Source organism: Culicoides brevitarsis, chromosome 1, assembly GCF_036172545.1.
Source record: "Culicoides brevitarsis isolate CSIRO-B50_1 chromosome 1, AGI_CSIRO_Cbre_v1, whole genome shotgun sequence".
Taxonomy (NCBI): domain Eukaryota; kingdom Metazoa; phylum Arthropoda; class Insecta; order Diptera; family Ceratopogonidae; genus Culicoides; species Culicoides brevitarsis.
In genome coordinates, this window is record NC_087085.1 from 25,138,411 (window position 1) to 25,155,406 (window position 16,996).

General features: G+C 40.6%; 5 protein-coding genes across 5 annotated transcripts; 2 read left to right on the forward strand and 3 right to left on the reverse strand.

Moving 5' to 3' along the window:
• Window positions 1-1,520: 1,520 nt before the first annotated feature.
• On the reverse strand, window positions 1,521-9,359 carry LOC134833194 (bromodomain and WD repeat-containing protein 3). Its single transcript, XM_063847436.1, has 9 exons — window positions 9,238-9,359; window positions 9,027-9,085; window positions 8,917-8,946; window positions 8,650-8,709; window positions 6,739-7,893; window positions 6,232-6,677; window positions 2,621-6,165; window positions 1,942-2,444; window positions 1,521-1,883 (listed from the first exon to the last, which is right to left on the reverse strand). The coding sequence occupies exons 1-9, from the start codon at window positions 9,278-9,280 to the stop codon at window positions 1,665-1,667; spliced, it is 6,060 nt and encodes a 2,019-aa protein (XP_063703506.1). The 5' UTR covers window positions 9,281-9,359; the 3' UTR covers window positions 1,521-1,664.
• A 240-nt stretch (window positions 9,360-9,599) lies between these two features.
• LOC134838073 (dehydrodolichyl diphosphate synthase complex subunit DHDDS) lies at window positions 9,600-11,166 on the forward strand. The gene is made up of 2 exons (XM_063853521.1): window positions 9,600-10,394; window positions 10,895-11,166. The coding sequence occupies exons 1-2, from the start codon at window positions 9,720-9,722 to the stop codon at window positions 11,120-11,122; spliced, it is 903 nt and encodes a 300-aa protein (XP_063709591.1). The 5' UTR covers window positions 9,600-9,719; the 3' UTR covers window positions 11,123-11,166.
• On the reverse strand, window positions 10,888-13,003 carry LOC134838062 (vacuolar protein sorting-associated protein 45). The gene is made up of 2 exons (XM_063853510.1): window positions 12,877-13,003; window positions 10,888-12,813 (listed from the first exon to the last, which is right to left on the reverse strand). Exons 1-2 carry the CDS (start codon window positions 12,967-12,969, stop codon window positions 11,188-11,190), a joined length of 1,719 nt encoding a protein of 572 aa, XP_063709580.1. The 5' UTR covers window positions 12,970-13,003; the 3' UTR covers window positions 10,888-11,187.
• A 659-nt stretch (window positions 13,004-13,662) lies between these two features.
• LOC134827563 (ribosomal protein S6 kinase beta-2) lies at window positions 13,663-15,550 on the forward strand. The gene is made up of 2 exons (XM_063840272.1): window positions 13,663-14,042; window positions 14,114-15,550. The coding sequence occupies exons 1-2, from the start codon at window positions 13,785-13,787 to the stop codon at window positions 15,422-15,424; spliced, it is 1,569 nt and encodes a 522-aa protein (XP_063696342.1). The 5' UTR covers window positions 13,663-13,784; the 3' UTR covers window positions 15,425-15,550.
• On the reverse strand, window positions 15,171-16,978 carry LOC134827565 (leucine-rich repeat-containing protein 57). Its single transcript, XM_063840274.1, has 2 exons — window positions 16,682-16,978; window positions 15,171-16,624 (listed from the first exon to the last, which is right to left on the reverse strand). The coding sequence occupies exons 1-2, from the start codon at window positions 16,829-16,831 to the stop codon at window positions 16,058-16,060; spliced, it is 717 nt and encodes a 238-aa protein (XP_063696344.1). The 5' UTR covers window positions 16,832-16,978; the 3' UTR covers window positions 15,171-16,057.
• Window positions 16,979-16,996: the final 18 nt, after the last annotated feature.

The following is a 16,996-nucleotide window of genomic DNA, read 5'->3' on the forward strand; positions in this document are numbered from 1 at the left end:
CGACGAAGTCTACTGAACTAATGAGAGAAGATTAAAAATGATGTTTTAATTTTAAGAGGACTGATCTCAAAAATTATAAGAGAGTCATCGGCTTTTTGAATTTCAAGTGAAATATGAAAGAAGTATTTAAATGCTCATAAAAACATTCATTGAAATTTGTCCATGGATACATATCTAAATCAAAAATTAAATTTAATAATGATTAAACATTATTTTTTATTCATCATTTCGTTTTAATTTTTCAAATATCAATTTTTGAGAGTAATTTTTTGAAAGAGATGGAAAAATGTTAATGCAAATATTAGGATCATTAGGAGCGATTTTGCGATTCACTCGACCAATTTTTTGAAATTGTGGCTTATGTTATTTTAATTTTAAATCGGATAATTATTTTAAGTTTTTTGTCTTATGTAATAAATAAAACAATTTTAAAAAGCAATTTAACACTGCAAACTGGATTTTGGGAAATTTCGGATAAATTGGATATAAAATGTTAATTTTTTTTGAGCATTTAAATATTTCAAAAATATTCACTTCAATGATGGATATCGAGATTTGGATTTGCGCGAGCCATTTAAGTAAAAAGATTTTTTTTTACATATTTTTAAAAATGTATCAAAAAGTACTTTTCTACACTTAACATGGCGTTTCAATCAATATTGTAGTCTTTCCAGAACGCGAGTTGTAAATTAAACGACGAAAATTTGAGAAAAACTGAATAACAAGGGAATGAAATTTTTAGCGATTATAGTAGTGCTTATGATTATTAGCAGAGGTTTTTATAGCAACATGAGAACCTGTTTCATGGGTCGATAATTCCTACTATTGCACCTTTTCTTCGAGTTCATCTTAAATTTTAGTTATTTTTCCTGCGTCGGGCCATTTTATTTGTTCGTATACCTTTGATTTCATAATTTCAATCGTGTCGACTAAAATAAAGCCTCCATTCCGAAACCGTCCCCGACAGCCGTGTAAGTGTCTGGATGACACAACATCTTTTTTTCTTTTTCGGTGGTTGTTTTTTTTTTTTGATTTTTTTCAATATTTTGTGGAGGTGAAAACTGAACATGCGATGTACCTGTAATTCCTCGATTTTTGTGAATGAGATAGTTTTTTTGACTGAGACATTTTTTGTAAATGCTGTTTTTGCATTAAATAATTAAATTAAAGAATAATTAAATTTAATATTTTTGCACGTGAAAGTTAATGGATATTAATAAAAATGTTAGTATCCATAAATATAGAAATCGAAAATCAGCCACTAAACTATATACATAAATCCAATATTTTAATAATTTTTTTAGCATATTTTAGAATTATGTAGATTTATATCTAAGATGACTTGAGCCACAATTTTCAAAAATTGGTCGACTGAATCGCAAAATCACTCTCAAAACTTTAATATTAAAAAAATATTTTTCTTACTTCTTCAAAAACAAGAGCATCGTAAAAGAGCCTTTTTTTCACGTTATTTTAATAATTAAATTTTTTTTGTAATCATAATAATTTATTAATTTGTAACATGTGATGGACAAAAAAAAGCTACATGCTTTTTTTGAATTTTGAACACAAAATGACTTAAACTAACGTTCATATCAATAATTATAAGTGCAATACATTGAAATTAAGTTTACATTCTATAAGCCATAAAACTAATTAATGTTTCACTCTTTGAAAATTCCCTTAGCTTTTGCTTTAATACGACGAATTCGACCACGAGAGCTCACTTGAATGCTGACATCCTCATTTTCGGACTCACTAACTTCTCGTGCCTGTCGCTTTGCTGGTCGCTGACCATTCACACTTTCTTCGTCAGTTTCTTCATTGTAGTGCGGACGTTTGTTTTGCTTTCGTGTGCTGCGACCTGAAGATGGACCAGGCTCCTACAAAGACAAGAAATTAAAATAACTAAAATTTAAAGGAGAAAAAAAAAATTCTTACATCATGATGATCATCGTCTGAATCAGGAATGCGATTACGTCGGGTACTGCGTTGAGGTCTTAAAGTGCTACCACTGCTACTGCTCGTTGGTTGAAGCGTGCCATTTGGCGTCGATTGTAGTCTATTCAGAGGCATGTCGTCATCTGAGTCGCTATTTTGATCGGTATTTGTTGTTTGCGAATGTCGCGTTGATCTCGTGCTCGTGCGCAAACTGTTGTTTACGAGTGTTCGGTGTCTCAGTCGTGACGAAAGACTCTCACTTTCGTCTTGATTCTCGAGTTCATCTACGCTACGTTGATGGCGCGAAAGGGCAGGCGGTGCTCGTCTTGGCTCTCCGTAGTTGTGGTCCACTTCGTGTGGCAAAATCGCACGTGATTGTGCATTGGAGAAACCAACCTGAGATCGTAAAGGCATCATGCGTCGTCCGGACCTTGTGAGATTCTCCGAAGATGTAGCATCCGAACGTGGCGCATCCATAAATGGTGATAGTGAGGTAGATGTTCCTGCATAAAAAATAAAATATAAATAAATAAAAAATAAACAAAACTAGAGATTACTAATTAAAATACGAATTTTTGCAAAACAGAGTAAAAAAAAATTAGAATTTTGCAAAAAATTTTTGAAAATTATGGAATAAAAAACGGTTATTTTTTTGGGCTTAATTCATGTCATTTCTTACCTTGTCTGGCACGCGTTAGCCTTCCATTGTTGCTGAATCCACTGCTTGTACTTGGTTGCTCCAACGGATCGATTTCCGTTCGCCTCGTCGATCGAGTACTGCGACTCGTGAGAACACGCTTGCTGATACTCGTTTCCTCGGGCTCCGATTCGGACGACGGTTTGCGTTGATTTCGCGTTCGACGTTGACTGGAACGTTGTAAAGCTGGCGCATCATCATCCTCCAAACTATCGGTTGCTTGTCCCCACGATTGTTGTGCTCGTCTCGTACTTGCCCTCGTGGTGTGCAAACTATCATCATGTTCACTCTCACTTTCCTGCACAAATGTCTTTTTCGCTTTGGCCGCCGACTCCTCGTGGTAGCTGTGATCACTTTCGTATCTGCGTGATCGTCGAGTGCGTCTCCCTCTCTCATTTTCCGACAAATCTGCCGTTACATTGTTCATAGCAAGTGTTTTCTGTCCTCTGCGCGTTCGTCCAATCGGCTTGTTATCGTCCGACGAGTCATCATCGCTGGTCTGTTCGCTGGCTTGTCCGTCCGCGAATCCCGATATGTTGTCGGAATCCTCTTCGTTGGCTTCCTCGTCGGATATTTGGCGTTTTTTGCCGCCTTTGCGTTTAACAGGCGTCGAATTTGCTGAACTTTTGGCAGCGCGTCGACTTTTTCGTCGTTTTCGCGACGTTGCATTTCTTCCGCTGCCATATGGTTTGTAACTTTCTCCCGAATCAACGGCTTCCTCTTGCTGCGCAGCTTGACGAACTTTCCGTATTGGACGCCCATTTGGTCCCAGTACTTCGTTATCACTGTCGTCATCACCGCTCGAACTGGAACTGTTGCTAGCTTCTTCCTCTTCTTCGTCATCATCGTCGTCTTCTTGACTCCTTCGAGTATTTCGGGTACTTCTACTTGTACTTGGGCCTGGTTCGTCGTCTCGAATGCGACGTCGACGCGTTGACGTGCGCGTTCTCGAATTTCGCGGCGTTATAATTTCAAGCGGATCCACATCCATTTCCTCAGACTCGTCAATTCTCGAGGTACTTGGTCCTGGTTCGGATCGTCGCGCTGCTCTTCGGGTGGATGTTCGTTTGGCAGGCGCTTGTGTTTTTGGGCCTTGCTTGCTCCTCCGTTTGGCCGACTTCCAGTTGTAAATAATTGATTTAATATGCGCTTCAAACAACGTGCTGAGTCGCAATGTCATCGAATAAATGCGAGACCTCTTGTTGGTGTTGTAGCTGCGTGAATTGTGGAAAATTAGTCGCATGTCTTTGGCGAACGTCAGTGGCGTTTCATAATTTCCTCCCAGCAAGTCTTCTTTAATTGTTCGCAGATCCATCGGAGCTTCGATGACTTGCAGATAGTCGGGGTGTTCGAGTGTGTCCACTGGTTCTCTAAATGGTTCCGAGTCTTCACACTGCCAGATCATTTCAAGCAGCTCTCGACATTCGGCGCGCCAATCGCCATCTGGGACAAGTCTTCGCGATCTTCTTGATCCCGATGGTCTCGAAGTGCCTGGCTGTGGCTCTTCCTCGGCATCTGACTCCGACGAAACGTAAGTGTCTTGCAACTGATGATAGATATTATTCACATTTACGGGATACGGATCACTCAGAATCCGCAAGCAGATGTCGGTGATGATTCTCGCATGTCTTACGATATTACTGTGACTCTCGTTGAACTTTTCAGCATTTGTTGCCAAATATCGCACATCGAATTGCGCCGAAGTGATTCTGCGGTAAAAGCGATTTTCGAAACGTGCTTTGATCGTTGTCAAGTCAATGGGATACTCCACCACGAATGCATATGCCGGATACAATGTAAGATCGACGGGCGCTAAAAAGGGGTCTGCAATGGCAAGAGCAATCACTTGTTCCAGTCCTCGGATGATTCGTTCACAAGTTGCATCGCGACCACCATCCGGCCATTCCTCGGCTGTCGGTTGGTACAAAGTGGCGTTTAGTTCTTCGGGCAAAACTTGCACTGCTCCTCCGACTTCCGTTGGCATTCGATTTTCGTCGATTTGCTCCAAATCCCATGGACTCATGTACTCGAACTCGCCGTTGTCCCATCGCACTTTGAAGCACATGAAAAGCGAGTCGGGAAATTCTGTTGATCGATTTAGCGAATCGATTTGTCCCATCCACCAACTATCGTCAATCATGCATCTAAATCTGTCTCCGGGACCCCAATTTCGACTAACTGCCGTCTCGAATGTTTGTCGCAGCACCAGGAAATCCAGAACGTCGGGCATGTCATGGTACTTTATTGTGAAAGATTGTCCCGTTAAATGACCATCATCTTCCATGACACCGAGTTTGAGACAACACAATCGCGGTGGCTTGATTTCATACTTGATTCCGATGACTTTGCACAGTGCATGCGCTTCTAAATCCATGAAGCCCCAAGGTTCGCAACGATTTCCAGGATCATAGACTTTCTTTGAACGAACTGCATCCAAGTACTTTTGATGTCCTTCACGCAAATAAATTACTTCGTCTCCCATTTGCGGATAATAAGGAGCTTTGCGTGGAATGACGGCACTCAACCACTCAGGTGGGCGATAAATTTCGGGTATTTCCCCGTTTACGGGAATCGGAATTTTACGTCTTGCACGACTATTGTTGCCCTCGTGCGAGGTGCTGGCTTGCGCAGAGGTCGATGGTTGATTTGTCGGAGAATAGGTTCGTCGTTCAACGGGCTTTCTCTTTGATCGTTTTGGTGGTTGAAGATTTGCTGGACCCGGCTCATTTGCAACCCAATCGGAGTAATCGGAACTTTCAGACCCGGAACTGCTGCTGTCGTCCGATAGATCCATGTCGTCAATGGCAGTGGAATCATCACTTGAACTCTCACTTGATGAACTTTGCTCTTCTTGTTCATCGTCTTCCGGCAAAGGTTCTCGTGCGCGAGTGTTTCGCGTGCGATATGCCGACTGGCTTTGATTATTATTTCGCAAATTTCTTCCACGAGTTCGCCCAATGGCATTGGATGCCGATGCACTTCCAGTATTTATCATGACAGGACGTTTTCGCATCTCGCGCCGATGTAGCTCTTGTTCCAAGACGCCGGCGTGGTAAACTGTCTGTCGTAAATGCTGCAAGTTGGCATAATTCATGGGACGCACGTACGTTCGACGCACAAACTTGAAAGTGGATTGCTGTTCAGCGGGCGTTGCATTTGACGTCGATCGATTTGGCTGCCAATTCGAGGCACCGCCAGCTCTTGGTGTTTGTGGTTGGGGTGTTGATGGGCCTTGTTGCGGTTCGTCGGCGCCAGATCGACGTTGTTGCAACGACGAACGATTTAGCGAGCTTCTAGTACGACTTGCATTCGAATTTTCTGCATTTCCATTTGCAGGCTCCTGATTTCCCTGATTGTTTCCTTGATTGTTTCCCTGATTATTGGCTAGTTGTTCGATGAGACGATCAATATCGGATCGCGCTTGATTTTCTGGTGGCTCAAATGCCTCTAAATTCGGTACTAATTGATCGATGGGGCAGTTTTCTCGACCAGGAACGAGAGTCTGGTACTTTGGTTGGTGAGGATTTCTAAAAAAAAAGTGAAAAATTGAATTTTAAAAATAACTTGTTTGAATCAAAATATTTATCACTTACCCATCAATATCAACCAAAAATGGCGGTGGCATTAAGTGAGGAGCAGTTTGTGTTTGTTCATCCATGACATAAAAGTTCGAGTCTCTTATCAATGGACGATAATCTGTATGAAAGAATAATTCTTTTGGCAACAGCTTTAAGCGTTCATGACCATTTCCGAAGCCAAACATCAAGATGTGACCTTGAGAGTCTGTGGCGGCGACCATTAAACCATCGGGTGACCATTTTGCATCGTAAATTCCGCCAACCATTTGATGTTCCACAATATTCTTAAATTTACACAAAATTACGCCTTCAAAGACATCCCAAACAAATAATTGACCGTCATGTCCCGCGGAAAGACAGATGTGAGCGTCTTTTGGATGAGCTTCTAAAACGTAAACTTCATCGGTATGTCCTTCCAGTATTTTGTGTAGTTTACAAGTTGTCGAATCCCACACTTTTATCTGTAAAGAAAGATAATTTAGGATGATTCTAAATTATTTTTTATAAAAATTTATAAATTACCGTATGATCGCTGACTGCAGTAATGATCCATCTATCTGACAAATCCCATGCAACCATTGTAACTTTGAATTTTTTATTTTCATCTTCTGGCGCAGGGGTGCCTGGCAGTCTTTCGCTCATATTCAACTTTGTGTTTTTCCATTGTTGCGTCTCAAAATGCCAAATTTGGGCGGTGCCGTCTTTGCTGCCTGACACAAATCTCAAGCCACTGTGAGACCATTGAATTGAGTCGACCGTGTCGAGATGCGATTCCACTTCGAGAATTCGCTTGGGACCTTCTTCTGCCATCATGTAAACTCGCACATGATTGTCTGCACTTCCAGCTGCCAAAAACATTCCGCCGGACGAGAATGAAGCACAAATCATCTTTGCCTGTCCCGGTCTTAGTTTTTCCAAATATTGAATAGGTTTGGAGGCGAAAACAGTTTTTCCTCCTCGCGGTGTCGTATATTGCCAAAAAGCGATCGATCCATCGGTACTTGTTGTCACCAAGTATCGCAAATCCCCTCGGGGCGACGGACAAAAGTTTACGGACGTAATCATGCCAGTGTGGGCCGTTAACACGGCAATCGGGGCACACGTTTGCATATCCCACACACGTAAAATGCGATCTAGTGACCCGGCAGCCAGTAATGTATTCTCTAAATTGACAGTAATATCGGTAATTTCGGCAGAGGCGCCTCTAAAAGTTGCCAGCAGTCGTCCATCGATCGCGCTCCAAAGTTTAACGAGCAAATCATCGGCTCCCGTGATGATATATTTGCCCGAACGGTCAAACAAAACGCAGTAAACGGCAGTAAGATGGCCTAAGGTTGTTCGTATTAACGATAATTTGCTGTAAAAACTCGGAGGAACGGCAAGTCGACGCGTAATTGGGCCGGAACTCTGTCGTCCATGTAAAACTTTTATTATGTTGTTCTGGTTTTTGCGACACGGGACATCGAATAAAGGTGCTCCATGCAATCGTGCACAATTATCCAGCAGCGAACGTGGCTTTGAGATACTTTGACTGGTTCTTAGCAAACTTTGACGACCGGCACCCAAGAGAGACACAATGCCCGACACACTTGGGGCCAGTTCTTTGTCCAAAATGGGACCTATGCGTGTACATATTTCCAGAAGGTGATTTGGACCGATGTGACAATATTTTCCTTCCTGCAAAGAGTAAAAAAATAAGAAAATTTAGTTGTAAACGACAGCGGAATATAGGTGAAAAACTGTAAGTAAAGCTCTTTAAAGCAGTTTTAACGGAAAATACTGAAAAAAATTTGAAACTGCGCACTGAAAGAATTTTTATGTAAGCAGGAGTCGGCTAAAAGTGAAAAAACTTGGCTTTCTTAAGAATTAGCAATGGCGAATTTGAGAATTAATGAGACAAGGAGTCCTGGGGGGTCAAAGAGAATTCCTGGAATTTTTTACAATTTTTCCATTGATTTTTTGTCAAAAAACTAAAAAAGCGATAAACAAAAATTTTCACTTTTTTCTTTGAAAAATCCCTTGGAAGGGCTTTTTTGACCTTCAGAATGGTCAAATGCCTCAAATGGCCAAAGGACTTGAAGCTCCTCAACAATTAATTGATAAAAAATGTTCATTCACTAATCCCATTAATAAATGTTTCACTTCCACCGTACACAATACACATGAAAAAAAAAATTAATATGGCGATTCATCGAGACACCTTTCACAAAGGAACTCGGTATTTCTGCCTTATTTTTATCACTTTTCAAGGTTAATTTCACAATTTGGGTGTCTTATGACCTTCCAGCATTCCGATGGTCACGTAAAATTTCCTTGAGTCACTTTTAACACCGAAAAATTGTCTCATTGCATTTACGCGTCTCATGTTCTTTTGTTCGTAGCACTTCTTATCACTTGTTTTTCACACATTAATTTTGTTTGGATAATACTTACGAGTTCTTCGAAGCTCTGCTCGTGCTCTTCTCCGGTCCAGTCGAGTCTCTTTGGCAGGATCTGCGAACGAAAAAAATAGAAAGTGAGAATTTTCGCAGACGCGACGGCAATGGCGATGCGAGTTTGGACGATGATGCATCCGAAAGTGCAACAAAAAGGCAAGCGACAAGAGATACCGGGACCTTATTTGTTTACACTTTGGCTCACGTGCAATATTTTGTTTTGGTTTTTGTGTGATTTGCGTTGAAGAAAGTCGAGAAAACTCACCTTGAATTGCTCCAATTCCTCGGCCAAAACCTGCACGAAATTTATATGGAAGCGTTAGTGAAGATGCTCGAAATCGACGTTTCGGGTCGCAAAGAGTCTTTTTTACTTACCTTGGCAGTTTTCTTGAGCGGTCCATTGGATAAAAACTTCGATATTAGGAAGTACAATTCTGCAAAAAGTCGTGAAAATGGAAGAAAATGTTAGCATTAGATTCATTGTCATTACACACATTGAACAAGGAACACAAAATATTTTTGGCTTTTGACCATTTTGGGCACTTTTCACACGAATTTTCAACCCGTTTGCGGGTGAGCACTTTACCTGGCACCACAACTGAATGACGCACTACTGGGTTATCATCCATTTTAGCGATTTATTCTGTAATTATTTACTTTATTGTTACGGACAACATTATATGAATCCAAGACTCGTGAGTAGGGTGCGGCAACTGTACGTACAGTACTTTAATGTACCGGAATGTACCGATATGCACCCTAATCGTGAGGCGAATGAAAGTGATAAGTCGCCAGATGGCGCTACAAGCACGTTGTCAACATCCTGGTTGGAGCCACCAAAGCGGATGTGCGGCAAAAATTGGAACTAATTTCGAGACGAATGAAATTGATAAGTCGCCAGATGGCGCTACAAGCACGTTGTCAACATCCTGGTTGGAGCCACCAAAGCGGATGTGCGGCAAAAATTGGAACTAATTTCGAGGTAAATAAGTAAATACTTGCCGGACTCTGTTTTTCACGTAATTTCCCTTGAACTTTCCACGTAATTTCTCTTGAAATTGCACAAACATGTCCCGGTACGGTTCCAGTGACTGGGTCCGTCAAAGCTCCCTCAATTGGTACGAACGTCTCGCAATAAATGTGACAAAAGTGGGAGCTGTCCCACGTCATGTTGCCTTTATTATGGATGGAAATCGCAGATTCGCCAATAAATCACACATTGAGAAGCGTGAAGGACATGCAGCGGGATTCGATAAACTCTCGGAAACTCTTCAATGGTGCTTGGATATTGGTATTACCGAAGTGACCGTGTATGCCTTTAGCATCGAAAATTTCAAACGTAGCTCGGACGAAGTGGAATCATTGATGTCGTTGGCACGTGAAAAGTTTGCTAAACTACTGGAAGAACGGGATAAACTGCATGAACAGGGGATCTGCATCCGAATCATTGGAAATTTATCGTTACTGCCCAAAGACATTCTCAAGACGATGGCAGAGGCAATTTTGTTGACGAAAGACAACAAAAAGGCAATTTTGAATGTAGCATTTGCCTATACGAGTCGTGATGAAATTACGAATGGCATGAAGACAATTGCGGAAGGTGTGAAAAATGATCAAATTTCTGTTGATGATATAAATGAGACACTTTTCAACGAATGTTTGTACACGAACAAGAGCCCAAATCCAGATTTGCTGGTGAGAACTTCAGGAGAAGTTAGATTTAGTGACTTTTTGTTATGGCAGGTAAGTTTTAAATATTTTCTAAATTGCGTCTGCCCACAACAGGATTAATTTTAATTTTCCAAAGATCTCAGGCTGTAACTAAAGAGGCTGTTATGGACTAAAATAAACGTTTTTTAAAGTTACAGCCTTCCATGACTTCGAAATTCGAAAATTACTGATATCTACGAAAATATCGCTCATAAAAATTTTGTATTTCAAAACCAGGTTTTTTTTCGAAAATTTAAATTTCTATCCAATTCCAATTGGAACATGTTAAATGACTCAAGAATTAAAACTTTTTTTCCGACAATTTTGGATTTTAATGACAAATTGCATCAAAAGAAGGTCAAAAGTCACGTTTTCATACAAAATCACATTTTTTATAAAAAAAAAACCCCTTGATCCGTTAGGAAGATCTAAAAACGAGAAAATTCGTAGTTAAAATTGCTTCAGTTTTGGGCAAACGCAATTTATGGTAAAATTTAGAAAACAATGAAACTAAATCAAAAATTTCATTTTAGTCATCTGCATCTGTGGTATACTTCACGGACACTTTATGGCCCGAATTCACGCTGTGGAATCTAATTTGTGCCGTTCTCTACTACCAAATACATTGCCCGGCCATGAAAAAGGTGCAATACGAGTTGAAAAATCATTCCACAGGTTGTTTGACGTCACGCAGCGAGACATTTGTGAAAAAAGTCAATGCCGATCGTGAAACTATGCTAAAAGATTGTCTAGCCAATTAATACATTCTGTACTGATTAAAGTTTATTGTTATACGTTAATTTAATTCGTTTTAAAGTAAAAGTCTTTAGACGCCCTCCGGACTATGGAATGCTTGCAAGAGTCGATTATGCTTGAACTGAATCCCGTTCGTGGCATCGAGCAACTCGTTCAAGAAGGAATTCGAATTGTGAATTGTGGTTCCGCCCAAGATGACTTTGTAACCCGCTTGATTTAGTTTATGCACTTCGTAGGCCTCCTCGTACGTGACACCTCCAATTGTGAAAACAATCACCTCTTGCGGCGGTCGTCGATACGGCACTTGGTTGCCGATACTCGGAAATTGCTGGTCGAGCGGTCGTCCTTTGAAGACTTCGTCCAAAATTTCCTTGAGTAAACAATTGTGTTGGGTGTAGACGTTTTCGACTCCCTTGAGACCTTTTAGCATTTGACGTGTCATCTTTACGGCATCGCTGAGATTCGTGATGTCGAACAGGTCTTGGCGACCACTTTGACTCACATACTCCAAAATACGAGGGACTAGAAATGCTTTGCCACCGCGAGCTTTGATTTTTTGCAACAATCCTGCTGTTCCGCAATTTGCGTGACGTTCATACCGCAAGGCATACAATAGCACGAGTCGCAATGCATTATGCAAACTCACATTTTCGTCAGAAATTAGTTTGGTGACTCGCTGTAATTGGGCCGAATGATCCGAACGACAAGCGATTTCTTGCTCGAGTTCTGAAATTTCAAACAAATTCTGTTTGTTCACTTGCAGCGATAATTCACTGATGACTACGAGATGTTTCGTCACAGTTCCACTCATTTTCTTGAATTGCGGATACGTTTCGACGAAATTTTTCATGTCTGCAATACTTTCGATTTTCCGTTGGTCTTTTGCTTTGACCTGAAACTCATCCATCATCGTTTTAATCACATTGGCAATCTCTCCAAAGTTAGAATACAAGTTTTTCGCGTAAACCTCATCCTGATCCGCACTCAAAACGACTTCTTTTAATTCTTTGGGGACATCTTTGACTTTTGACAAGTCCACGCGATTGTTATTGATCGTCAGTAACTCGTGCACCATCGCTTGATATGTCCATTGGTTCAAAAGGGGCGTCACCGGATCGTCTCTCCTGTCTAAAATCAACAATAGCGGTGGCGGAACTCCGTCATCCGGTGGACGAAAACTGAACAGAGCTGTTTCTTTGTTCATCATGTCGTAAATTTTTTTGCCCAATGTCTGCGCTGGCGTACTTGTCGATCTGTATCGAATCGAAGGACGAACTTTCAACGACAGCAACACACTTATAATCCCGTCAACACTGCGATTCAACGCGGATGGGATCCACGTTAATGCATTCAAGCTCGTTGGAATGTTCAGCGAGAATAAATCTCGATTGACAGCGAGATAATCAGCATAGACCTCTTTGATCTCTCTCACACTTTCACTTTGGTCTTTTTCGGCGAGTAATTTGACATCCGTTCGTGGCAGGACGTTGCTAAAATATAAGTAATACGAGCCATATTTTGGGTTTTCGAGTTCAGCACAGAGACGGGAAATGTTTTCACTGGTGGGTCGTAAGAAAACAATACATTTGAGATATTTCATGCGTTCATTGGAACGACCTCCATCGATCCGCTCGAACAAGAATACATCCTTTTGCATCATCTCCGACTGACTAAAAACCATCGAAATTATGCTCGTCTACAATTGAAAAAAAAAATAGGCGTAAGTAACATATTTTAGCAAATAATTTGAATTTCTTACCGTTTCTTTGTCCATCAACAGGACTTTCATGCCAGGACCACATTCTGCGACAATCTTGTCGAGATAAAGTTGCACTGCCTTAATTATGTCCATAATTAAACGAAGAAAATCAGAGAACTGAAATGATCTAAATTGGACTTGTGTAAAATTAGCACGAAGGCAAACTGTAATATCAAATCCATTCGTCTCTGGTATATCAAGGACGTGGCATCAAAGGGTGCTGACTGCATCAGAAATATCAGATTTAAATTTAAAACCACTCGAAGTATTTTTTACACATGAAATTGAAAAATTTTATTTTTTTCTTTTTTTGAGAGAAAAAAACTGTCAATTAATGGCATCGGATAAAAGAAGACATTTTTGACCCCTCTAGAATTCGAAAATTTTTTAAAAATATAAAAAATTTTTTCGTACTTATATATTCTCAAGTTGTATATTCTCAAATTATCAAATTTTTTATCCGACGCAGTAACATTGAAATTTTCATTTTCAAATTTCAGAAATTTTTTTTTCGAAATTTTTTTGTGCCAATTACAAGTTTTCCTCTAGTTACGTCCCTGATCTTGTACATAGTGATGCTAAATGCGAATACCACGAATTTGGAGCAAATGTTCAAATACCTCGCAAAATTAATATGATTTTTGAAAAAACTGATGAAATCAAACACAGTTTTCATTTTAAAACTCTAAAAATTTCAATTTATTTTATTTAATTCTTTTCTTGGAGAATCAAATGAGTCATAACGGATACTCAAATCGTCACACTTATCGCCTTTGACATCACTATTCGTACATGCAGGAAAATTGCTTGCGAGAAAAAGTAAAAAACACAAAAAAGCGTGTATCCGTGAAATTTTCGTTCTTTGGAAGTTAAAAAAACTTGAAAATTAGCGTGCAGTACATCGAGAAATGGCTGACGTATTCGATTTGGAGGACATCCATCCGGTTGGGGAGTCTGGCCAAAAACATCATGGTTCAGACAACGAAGATCCCATAGAGATTGACGACATAGATTTGGAACCCGAATTGCACATCCACAATCAGGAGATAACCGAGGGCTCAGAGTCCTTCGAGATTAATGAGGATTTCGTGAATCCGGGACGCGCAAAGGTCGGCCCGCAAGACTTTGAACTAAAAAAGGTGCTTGGAAAAGGTGGCTACGGCAAGGTAAATAATAATAATAAAGAGAGAAAAAAAAAGAGAAAAGCAGTGTGTAACGAGGCACTAATGTATTTCAGGTTTTTCAAGTGCGTAAGACAACGGGGCAGGATGCTAACACAATTTTCGCGATGAAAGTGCTGAAGAAGGCGAGTATCGTGCGAAATCAAAAAGACACGGCACACACGCGTGCAGAACGAAACATTTTGGAGGCCGTCAAACATCCGTTTATCGTCAAGTTGGTGTACGCGTTCCAAACGGGTGGCAAACTATACTTAATTTTAGAATATTTGAGTGGTGGTGAATTGTTTACGCATTTAGAGAGAGAAGGAATATTTTTAGAAGACACAACATGCTTTTACCTCTGCGAAATAATGCTGGCATTGGAGCATTTACACAGCCTAGGGATCATTTATCGCGACTTGAAACCAGAAAATGTGCTTTTAGACGCCGAGGGGCATGTCAAGCTAACGGACTTTGGACTGTGTAAGGAGCACATCCAGGAGGGCATTGTCACACACACGTTTTGTGGCACGATCGAGTACATGGCACCGGAGATCCTGACACGCAGTGGCCACGGCAAAGCCGTCGATTGGTGGTCCCTGGGTGCGCTAATGTTCGACATGCTGACGGGATTACCACCGTTTACGGCGGAAAATCGCAAAAAGACGATCGAAACTATCCTAAAGGGCAAGCTGAATTTGCCAGCCTACTTGACCGCAGAAGCTCGCGACTTGATTCGACGCCTTATGAAACGACAAGTGTCACAACGACTTGGCAGCGGGCCGGCAGACGGTGCGGAGATACGTGCGCATCCCTTCTTCAAAAACGTCAATTGGGAAGATGTGATTGCGCGTCGCTTGGATCCGCCCATCAAGCCAATTCTCAAGAGTGACGACGACGTTTCGCAATTCGATACAAAGTTCACGCGACATATCCCCATTGATTCGCCCGACGACTCAAACCTCAGTGAAAGTGCCAATTTAATTTTTCAGGGATTCACGTACGTTGCGCCATCCGTGCTAGACGAGATGTCAGCGACGAAAATTGTGACTGCCAGATCGCCAGGCAGGATGATGCATCCGCGTCATTTGGCGTTCGCGCAACGAAATACGCCGCACGGACATCACTTGCATGATCCGCATCACCATCCAACGACAAGCAGTGGCCTCCATTTGCATCCGCAACAACAACATCAGCAGCTTCCTAATCCGCAAACGACAACGACTCAGACGACTTTACAAACACACCAGCAACAACAACAACAACAGCAACAAAACAACCAATCACACCAGCTACCGTTAATGCAGCAACAACTGCCTCCACATTTGCAACAATTTGCTCCAAGAAATTCACCTCAGGACGAAATGATGGATGTTCACATTGTATAGCCTCAGACAGAGCAGTAGTTTACCATTTTAGTGATTATTAGTGGGTTTATATATTGCAGAAGAAGAGGGACACCCTTCTCTCTCTTATACTTTTATTAAATATTTTTGTTCTTCAACATTTTTTTTTTAAATATACAACAAAAGATTTGAGTAAAAAAAAATCTTCTTAGTCATTTCCCTTATGAGTCATTCGCAATTTCTCAATTCCAAAGAAAACCCATGACATGAACAACGTTGCCTCTGACATGGAGAAAAACTTATCTCCTTATCTCAAATTACGAAATAATGTTGCGCGAAACAAAATACGACGCAATTATCAGTTTTTTTGTCAAACAACGCGACGATGAAATGTGACACGTTTCACGATGGGTGAGTATTGTTATCACAAAATGCGCTGATACCCATTTGTCGAAAACAAGGAAAAAAAACTAAAGGTGCCTCTGATAAAATTAATCAATTAGGCTCATATGATTTATTGTTCGTCGCCAACATTGTGAAATATTTAGACAACAATTTACGTGCGCAATACTCAAATTTATTAATAAAATAGAATTTTTCTTGAAACATTCATTCACTAGCACAGCATTGGTGGCGCATAGCTCAAACAACAAACAATAAATAAATTAATAATGTTTACTCCAATTTTTTCCTACAATTCGTGTATCGTTCCATGTACACGTCGTACCCTTCAACTTCGATCAATTGCTTTGAACTGAACAAATTTCCGTCCAAGCAGAGATTTGCCACGAGCGATTCCTTCAAAATTCGCGGTGATATTGCCTGAATTTGCAAACAGTTTTCCTCGAGTCGCAGTGTCTTGAGTCTCGGACACTCGGCGATCTCAGGTGCCAATTCCGACAATTGATTTTGGTTCAAATTTAATTCTATCACGGCGAGACCCTTTGCTTCGGCGGGTACTTTGGTGATTTTGTTTCGCGACAAATCGAGTACGTCGAGATTCTTTAAGCCAGCAAACATGATGGGGAATTCACAAATTAGATTATTTGACAGAATCACTTGTTTCAAATTTTTCAAGGCCGAATATGACATCGGGACGACGGTGATGTAGTTGTTGATTGCATTGAGAGTTTCGAGTTTGGTGAGCTTGGAAATGGCTTCGGGTAGTTCATCGAGCTTGTTACTGCTCAAATTTAGATGTTTCAAAAGTGTAAAGTTTCCAATGGCCTCGGGAATTTTGACCTAAAATTAATATTTTTTTTGTTAGAAATATTAAAATTTGGAAAATAAAAGTCTTACAAATCGATTCTCGGACAAATCCAAGGTTCGTAGGACATTGGGAAAGTCTCGTAGTTGCGGTGGAAAGTCACAAAGACGTAAAAGAGAAATTTTCAGCACTCCCGTTTTCTTTGCATTCTCGAAATGTTGCTTAACTTGCTTGTTTCCCATGATTATCCGATGCTATGAGCTAATTTTACTAGTCACAAGCCTTCCAATACTGCAAAATGGGTCAAAAATAGCTAAAAATGTGTTAAGAAAATGATTTTCACAAAATTTTCCTTTGATTGTTTACTTGTTCATTTTCATACGACTCAAGTCGGTAAAGCAGAATCA